At 43.9% G+C, this 9,652-nt stretch overlaps 1 protein-coding gene across 2 annotated transcripts in view; it reads right to left on the bottom strand.

Annotated features, from left to right (window-relative positions):
- Positions 1 to 2,431: 2,431 nt before the first annotated feature.
- Positions 2,432 to 9,652, bottom strand: part of KLHL18 (kelch like family member 18) — a 37,134-nt gene continuing 29,913 nt past the window's right edge. For both annotated transcript variants that reach the window (XM_084620156.1, XM_084620157.1), the window contains exons 8-10: positions 9,339 to 9,443; positions 8,376 to 8,487; positions 2,432 to 5,816 (exon numbers count right to left, since the gene is read on the bottom strand). In XM_084620156.1, coding sequence (XP_084476282.1) covers positions 5,430 to 5,816; positions 8,376 to 8,487; positions 9,339 to 9,443 — 604 coding nt within the window. In that variant the 3' untranslated portion in view covers positions 2,432 to 5,429. The remainder of the gene's footprint in view (positions 5,817 to 8,375; positions 8,488 to 9,338; positions 9,444 to 9,652) is intronic.

Here is a 9,652-nt window from a genome sequence, read left to right as displayed (position 1 = left end):
CGCAGGTTGTCACAGGAACACCCCATCCATATGGCTTTTTAGTTGTTTGGATAACTGATTAGAATATTAAATTTGTAAATACTATTAGTTTTCCATTAGTAAGCTATCAGTGAGAGACCTAACTAACTCTGCACTCTTCCATACCAGCTAATGGGCCAACAGCCTCCTAACCACCATAGTTGGGTATATATGGGCATATACACTCTTACCAGCTCCTCCAGGTTTGGACAGATCACACCTTAGACCACGGACATGGAGGTTGTGAGAGAAGTAAGGAATGGAGCTCAGGGAATTGGAGAATGTGCTGAAGTTCAAGTATGCTCAGAGCCAGAGTCTCAGCTGGTGTAAGTGCGCCCTGCTCTATGGACTTCAATGTTTTGATCCATAGCTCTTCTACATGTATTTTGGAAAGAATGGTGACCAGACAGGCTACCTACCAGTTAGGACTTGCAGGTTCAGAGTTGTGCGTTTCCCCTGGAGCAGTTGGTGCTATCCCAGACACCAGGCCAGAGGGACAGCACTCTTTCCCCAGCTTTTGGGAGGAACGAGACCCTCAACTGTAGAAGGCCAAGAAACAAACGTGAACTCAAGTCTTGGCGAGACAAGGAAGAGCTGATTTTCAAGGACTTCGCTTTACAGATGCATTATTGTAATTTAATTCTGCTGTGGATTTGGGATTTTAAAACAGGCTGTTTCCCCTTCCTTGCCCCTTGTAACAGTGACCCAAAAAAGGAAGCAGTATGATCTAGTGGCTAGGGCACTGCACTGGAGTCAGGAGACCTGGATTCTATTCCTGGCTCTGACACGGACTGGCTATGTGACCTTGTGGACTCTGTGCTTCAGTTAACCCTCTCACCATTTAGACTGGAAACTCTCTGAGGCGGGACTATCTTTTACCAGACACCTGTACAGCATCCAGCACAGGGGGTCCTGATCCTGGTTGTTAACTGTAATACAAATACATTGTAAAGAGAAGATGCTACCCACTTTATGGGGAATAACGTTATGAGATATTAAACCTGCTGAGTGCACACGGCATAACCTGTGTCCCAAGAGGTGGGAATGCAGGCAGGCAGAGAACCCCCAGCAAAATTTCCCACCCCACCCTCCAAACTGAGCTCTTTGCTATTGCTTGTTGGTTCGGCTAGCCAGGAAGTGAATTTGAATTTGAGTCCCTAAATCACAGCTGTAGTGGATGAGGATTCCTGCAACCATCTGGCATTAAAGACATTACTAAAGCTGTGTTTGGAATACTCAATATCCAGATCTCTCCTGGTCTAGCTAACCCTCAGAACCGCTCTGAACACGGTTAGGAATCTGTTCTCTGCAAACAGATCTAACAGGCATAAGATTGACTTGGAAAATGCACAAAGCTTCCCTAATTAGCAAACAGGCTGCTGGAGTAACCATTAGCCCATCAGCTGTTTATGGGCATGAAACAGTGTTTGGCCAGGCAATTCCCAGTCAACTAGAAACACGTATCTCATCCTCGGCATTCCAATCTCCCTGCCAAGTGAACTTATGGAAGGCATTCAAGGCAAGGCTAACGGAGATGGCTCGAGAAACTATGAGAACTATCCCAAAGTGATTTGAGATTAGCCAAAACACAATGAGACTAATTCCTCTATGACTCTCTTGTTCAGTATATCTAATTCATTCCTGACATGGCACAGTCATTTACTCATTATGGTACAAGCAGATCTACCCCAAGTAGGCCCAGTGGCACTCCAGAACTGCACCTACCAATCATTCTGCACATATGGTGGCAGTAAAGTTCAGCCTTACTCAAAGAAAGAGTCACAAGGGTAAATGCAGTTCTGAAAAAGTTTGACTCCTCCACTCCCCTTGGGTAACTTTTGATGGGCCTGCAGGATATCTACGCACTCAGTGATGCAAATACATTCTTGCTGAGGGAGAAAATTTGGGATGATGGATTAACATATGGGCAGGGGACAAACAATCCTCTCTCCTAGGAGAGCAACCCCATGATTATCACCATAGTTGCTCTACGGAAGGGGGCACCAAATGACTCGATAACTGCTGAGCCTTGCTGTATCAATGCAACACCCCTGCTAAGAAAGACACGGAAACTCTGGTATTAATAGACAGGTCAATGGGCCCCTAAAGAAATCTGCTCAATCAAACCCTTGCTAGTGAGGCTTGGCTGAGAGTGGAAAACACAAGTTGGGAAGATGAATAGGACAGAAAGAAATTGCTAATTCCTTCCTTGCCACACCCTTTACTTTCAAAAGCAAATAAACCTAAAATCCTCCCTTCCCCCGCCACACACACTCCTTCCCCAAGATACATAGTTTAAAAGCCTTGCAGCTAATGGCAAACAACAATTTTATTTTTCTACCACCTTTCAGCTCATGGCCTGAAAACTACCTTAGTCTTGATGCCGACGTTTAAAAAAAGTCTTAGCAGCATGGAAATGCCAAACGAATGTTTATCCTCAAGCATGATCCATTGGTTGGTAAATGCATACAAAATAGATATCGATACCTAGACAGAGCACCCACATTTATAACCACACATGCTCATATTATACATCTACAATATACATGGTACCTGAATATAGAGACATCCACATCCACACCCAAAGTAAAAAAAGTCTAAGCAGCACTGAGGTTTTTGATATGAACAAAAAAACCAACAAAGCCCAGAAATTCAGACTCAGGACCCCGTTTCAAGAGATGCAGAGCACGCTCAGATCCCACTGAATGATAGAAATTAGGGTGCTCCAGGTCTGACAAGATCTGGCCCTTGCAGAGGAAGGTTCGAACATAAAAAAGCGCACACAAAAAGAAATGGACATATATTTATCATTCCCCCGTGTCCCTGTGTGTCAATGGAAGAGATTAGTGTTTGAATACAGCATCCTTTCCTTCCCAGCTGCTCGTCCCATCAGAAGCCTGTGTTGGCGTTCTCACAGACTGTGACCAGGGCTTCACTAAAGGATCATACAGGAGGAAGTAGGTTGAGAAGGAAGCCCTAGATTAGTGGCAGACCATATTCATGCAAGTGAAATACTGAAGAGCTAATAAATACATTTCACATCATTTTATAATATTATCCCCGAGTTCAAAGGGGTATCTCCTAGGCCACGCTGTCCTTCCCTCGTCCTGTTGCGTCTAGATATTGTATATACATAGGCTGTCACTGTCATGCGTTCCTCTAAACCTGCTCTGATGTAAGTTAATGCAGAATGCTGGCTTCATGCTTAGACTGACTAAAGTGGTCACAGACCTACTTGGATTTTGAAAACTTTGTTGCTTCTTGATTTAGCACAAAAGAAGGTTTCAAAGAACTGTCCTCCTCCCAGTCGTGAGAGAACTCTGACGACTCGTCCAGTTAGAATACATAACCATACCATGTGCTGGCCACTCACATTTACCCCAATCAAATCATTGTGGGATGATCTACTTCCAAAAAAGTGGCAAAGTTTGTAACCTTGAGATATATATATATATATAAAAAAAATCATTGTAAAGCCGCATCTCGGTGCCTGAAGTAGCTACACGGCCAGCAATGTAGGACAAGACTCCAACTTAGCCTTGGACCCAGTCATCCACTCCCCAGGTCTGCAAAGGAGAACAGGCATCATAAAGGCATCTGACAAGTCTCCAGGGCAAAGGTGCAGGTGCGAAGACTCCAAAGCATCTCTGTCAGGTGGTACGTGCCGCTGCAGTAAGAACACAAGGATCCATGTGTTCTTCCATTTGCAATTGTTACAGAAGAGGAGAGACAGGGATATTAAAAAGGCAAAGAACCAAGGAAGAAGGGGAAGAGAACACCTCATCTTCTGCAAGCGTAGGCTGCATGACAGGAAAACAACAGTGGGGAACATATGGGCACGGACTCCTGGCGAAAGACCAGACTGTCTGCTTGGTCGCTAATAGTCTTTCACATTCATCTCTCCTTTAAGTGAAGGATGTTGACAGTATCACACTTTTGCAACTGTCATTGTTTGGCTGTAAAAAGATGGCTGCATGGCTAGGTTAACAGATCATCAACCAAGCGTGCTGTAAAGATCTTTCCAGTGTAGCTAAACAGAAAAAGCTAGACACTGATTTAACAAAACCTTCGGCTGTGCTGAAAGTTTGTGCACGTGCAATTTTCCTGGGGCCCAAGTTATGTCCCTTGCACAAACCCTTATTGTCTATCCCTCGGCGTTATTCCTCTGTGAAGGCTCAGTCTGTATTTGAGCTTTCTTAAGTGAACGGCAGCTGTCAAACAGACCAACAACAAACACAAGAGCTCACAACACAGCAGGCCAAGTGCATATTTCAAAACCCACACAACATTTTTGTGAAATCAAAAACATCTGAATGCACAGCAGGAACTTTCCAAAACAAAGCACATGTGAGGTGCTACATTTTCATCTTTGCGCAAAAGATCAAAAGGACAGATCTTGACCATACTGGAATCCAGCTGTTTCTAATATGTATTTTGGAAACCAATGCCTAAGTTTTGTGAAAGGAAAAAAGCTTTAAAACAGATTTAATTTAAAAAAAAGATCTGTATAATTAACATTTTGGCAGTTTTCCTATTTAAATATAAGTTTGCTGCTAGTGTCATTTATATTCAATTTTTTTCCTCAGCAGTCTTTTAGAACAGTTCGATGTTTTAATCTATTTTTTTTGTTTTTTGTTTTTTTGAGAATTTGAGAGGGGAAAACATTTGTCATCCTCCCTTAATGCTTACATCCAATTTTCCTGATCCAACAGAACAAAGTAAATTACATTCAAAAGAAGTAAATGAAATACATTGGTCATAGGGATAGATCCTCAGAAATTAAGGAGCAATGCATTTCCAAGGATTACCCCACACATGGGCTTCTAACAACCAATATTGGTGAGAAAGCCCCTCCTGTTTTGTAAGGGTGGGTAAAATCCAACGTGCTTGGTAACTAAACAGAATGAACTGGACTGTTTGTAATACTCAAGCTACTGTAGTTAATAATAAACTGAACTGTGGCATTAGGGTCATTTGCCCTGAACATACTGCATACGCACTCTCTCCCACTGATCTGGCCAATATTAGTTTATGCAGGGTCAAACCAACATAGACTGCTCCACTGCTTCCCAACAGCATAACCAGAAGTAGACCACATCTTGATCAATGCAGTACCTGAAGCAAAGGCTAGGAGAAGGAAGCATCTGCCTAGCCTTAGATCCACGTAATGACTAGAGTGTGGGGGGAGGGAAGGGAGTAGGGGTTACACACACATGGTCTGAACGGTGAATATTCAACTGTGGCAGAGCCTCAGCCTGGAAAAATCGCAGGGCGACTTTCTTTTTAACTGTTTGTGTTCGTGAATGACACTTGAGCATCTAGAAATGTACCTCTGGATAGATCCCATCACAAAACCCTCGTTAAACCTCTCCAGAGATTGTTGCTTGGAGATGGCTGCCAATGCTTCCTTCTCAGATGGTGAGGAGCGGTACGCACCCCACACCAACCCCTCCCTCGTGGCACACCATAGGGGCCATGAACGTCCAGCGGTTGGTTTCTGGGTCGTACATCTCCACCGAGCTCAGGTTGGACTGTCCATCATAGCCACCCACGCAATACAGGCGGCCGCAGTTGGCTACCAGGGAGACGCGGCTCCGTCGGGTGTTCATCGGGACGATCAAGTACCACTGATCTGCCATGGAGCTGTACACCTCGGCGATGCTGAGGAAGCCGGACCCATCGTAGCCGCCACAGACAAACATCTTGCTGCCCAGGGAAGCGGCTCCGTGCCGACACCGCTTGTTCAGCATACTTGCGATGGGGTGCCACGTTGCTGTGTGATGGTTGTAGTACTCCACCTGCAGTTAAGAGAGTGTCAACACATTGAGGGGTCCTGGCATTCAGAAACCTGCATTGCGGGTTGCACATGGACAACGAATGAGAGCTGCCCTTGAGCCTAGGTAAGTATATGTCACTGAAGATAATTACAGGCAGACTCAGAAATTTTTATCATGACTTCACAGATTTAGAGTTTAAGGCCGAAAGGGACCATCAATTCATCTCGTCCGGCCTCCTGTTTAACACAGGCCACTAAATTCCATCCAGTTATACCTGTAGAAAGCCCAATAACTTGCACTTGGATAAAGCATCTTCCAGAAAGGCAGCTAGTCTTCATTTGGAGATATGGTGGTGGTGACTCCACCACCTCCCTCGGTAGGTGGCGTCAATGGTTAATCACCCTCAGAGTTAAAAAAAAGCAGGCCTAATGTCTAATTTGAACTTGACTGGCTTCAGCTTTCAGTCATTCTTGCTAACCTTTCTTATGGCATATAAAAGCATAGAATCGTAGGGGTGGAACAGGTCATCGAGTCCAGCCCCAACTTGCTAGACCATCCCTGACAGGTGTTTGTCTAACCTCATTCTTTAAAAACTCCAATGATAGGGATTCCACAGCCTCCAATGGGACTCTATTCCCGTGCCTAAGTATCCTTATAGTTGGAAAGTTTTTGTAATATATAACCTAAATCTTCCTTGCTTGCAGACTAAGCCCATTACTTTTTGTTCTTCATGTCCAATGGTAGGACAATTGATCACCGTCCTCTTTATAATGGCCCTTAACATATTTGAGGATTTATCAGGCCCTCCCACCCCCACAGAGTCTCCTTTTCACAAGAAACAACATGCCCAGTGTTTTTTAATCTTTCCTCATAACCTTATGTCAAGTTTTCGAAACCTTTTATCATTTTTGTTGCTCTCCTCTGGACTCTCTCCAGTCTGTCCGCATCTTTCTTAAAGTGTGGTGCCTAAAATTGGACAATACTCCAACTGAGGCCTCACCTGCGCTTACTAGACTGGGACAATCACTTCCTGTGTCTTATATATGACACTCCTATCAATGCACTCCAGAATGATATTTGCCTTTTTTGCAACTCTATCACATTGTTGGCTCCTATCCAATTTGTAATCCCCTATAACTCCCAGTTCCTTTTCTGCAGTACAACTGCCTAGCCAGTTATTCCCCATTCTGTAGTTGTGCATTGGATTTTTCCTTCCTAAGTATACTACTTTGCACTTGTCTTTATTCAATTGCATCGTGTTGTTTTCAGACAATTCACCAGTTTATTAAGGTGATTTTGATTTCTAATCTTGTCCTCCGAAGTGCTTGCAACCCCTCCCAGCTTGGTGCCATCAGCAAATTTTATAAGCAAGCTTCCTACTCCATTATCCAAGTCATTAATAAAAATATAGAATAGCACCAGACCCAGGACAGACCCCTGCTGGACCCCACTAGATATGTCCTCCCAGACTGACAGTGAACATTCATAATCACTCTTGAGTACGGTTTTTCAACCAGTTGTGCACTCCCACCTTGTAATAATTTTATCTAGACTTGTACGAGGACAACTTGGATCTCAAAATGGTTTTTCAACAAGAAAATAGGGTGGCCAGAATGTATCTGTGGTAGCTCTGGAGTGCATGGTCCATCACCCCTCTTCTTGAACTGCAGCGTTAGACCTAACTGGCGGAGCTCACGGAGGAACATGGCAAAGTTGTGGTCCAGGCAGGCCGATATGTTAGCCCAGATTCAGCTTTTGGGCATCCCAGGCTGCCAAACAGTAAGATTTTTCCCTAGTCAGCTAGGGAAGGCAGTAATAGTCAATATTACAGCCCAGTCTAAAGGCTGGGCCTCCAACTGACAAGCTAATGTTCCAAGAGCAGTTAATGGGTGGCAAGACTCATTCAGATACAACAAACCACACTTCTGTTCCCAGTAGGGCAGAAGAGATCCCCCATAACAGACTTTTCTGAATAAAAAAAAAAATATAAGGAAGTCTGTAAGTTAGGACTGAGACTGGAATCAGACTAGGAATAGCAGCTCTGTCCTGCACGTGCAGCTCCCACTTCTGAGTTTGTTTAACGGGTCACGGGAGTTTCTGAAATGACATCCCACAAACAGGCAAAGAAAGCAGATGTAACAAATGTAGGCATCTGGGAATTTTAATGGTGCTTGAAACACTAAGGACCAAAGACACAAGGCTGGCTAAAATGATTTACTAAATGAAGAGGGAGGAAATGGTGAGAGCAGAGTCGACTTGTGCAGCAGTCTCACTTCTGGAAAGAGGCTCAATTCTTGGCTCAGGCCAGAAGTGAGCAGGAGTTGCACTCTCTCAGTCTAGCCTCCAGTGGGTATTTGTTTGGCTCAGTTAGCGGTCCCTGCTCAGGGATCATCCAGAACTAAATCAACAAGTGACATTAAAGATAAGGACTAAGGAGCTGTATGCTTAGATTAGGGAGCTGTGTGAGCTTTCCCACCTGCCCTTTTACCGATCTCTGGTCAGTGCTATTAGTCCAACTTCATGGCACAAAGTTACAAGAAATCAAAGTGGTGCAGAACTGGCTCTGAGATTCAGACTTACACTGCTGAAAATTTGTAAACCGTCGTGCCCTCCAGACACATAGATCCTGCCTTCGAACACGGTGACTCCAGCCGCGCTGCGATTCGAACTCATGGGAGTTGCTACCGTCCACCTTGCCAAGAGACAAGCAAACAGCAGAAGTGCAAGAGTCTCTTCCTTCCATAGGCAGAGCACATGTATCTCCACATAAACACATTCAATGAGCTGCTCCATGGATTATACAAAGCTTTCAGGAGACCCAGAAGCCTTTCAGGTACTGAGTTTCTAGTACTTTTCACTCCACCATCTATAAGCTCCGCACAAGGCCCTTCGTTCTCAGATTTTATTTTGTTTAAATAAACAAAAAATTTCCCTGGAATTTATCAGTGTTTACTATAAAGATTAATAATTGGGTGAATACCAGCACAATAAATTAGCTTCACTGATTATTGGGTAAATACTGGAGTTAATACTGGGGAACGGGAGGACAGAAAAAAGCAACATAGGGAAAAGGAAGAGTATTAAAAGTAAAAATAATGCTGTGGTTTATTTCATGAACTGTATGTTAACAGGACATACACATGTGTCTTCGACTATGTCATCTTACTTTAACAGTCTTGCATTTACACTTCAACTATTTGGATATTAACAAATAGATCTCTCATGTAATGTATTGAATTTTCTTAACACAAATCGGTATTTCCATGTACCTGGATGGTCCAAAATTTAGGTGGGGGGAAAAAAATCAGTAAACCCTGAAAACGAAGGGCCTTAGCTTTGTATCAAAGCTTTACTCCATTCACTTCTCTCAAGCGAGTGCGCATGGTTTGAAGCCAAATATAGTTGCTATACAGGAAATAAAAGGTTTTTCAGCATACTGTAGCTCATCGGTTTCAAAAACAGTGCTCTCGGCTGTTACTTCTATGCTTCAGGAGAAGGGCAGAACCCAGTGGGAGAAGCAGTAGTACGTTTAGAAGCTCCTACCTGTCTGTTTCTGGTGAGTACGTCTCCACGGAGTTGAGGGATGAGTTTCCATCATACCCACCGCACACATAGATCTGCCCATCCAGCACTACTGTTCCCATTGCACTGCAATGAACGCACAACCACCAGGTTAGATTCCTTTGGGTAAATGACCCATGTTGAATTATGAAACACATTTTTTCAACACATCTTGGCTGACACCTGGTGGATGAAACAGCTGAACAAGTCTGACAATCAGGTTGAGAGTTACAGCTACCAAACTGCCTATTTATATAGCCCCCAAGACCACAGCATTGAGCTGACACGGGGACGTT

The sequence above is a fragment of the Lepidochelys olivacea genome (genome assembly GCF_965140295.1).
Source record: "Lepidochelys olivacea isolate rLepOli2 genome assembly, chromosome: 2".
Taxonomy (NCBI): Eukaryota; Metazoa; Chordata; order Testudines; family Cheloniidae; genus Lepidochelys; species Lepidochelys olivacea.
This window is presented reverse-complemented; position numbering and strand designations above follow the sequence as displayed.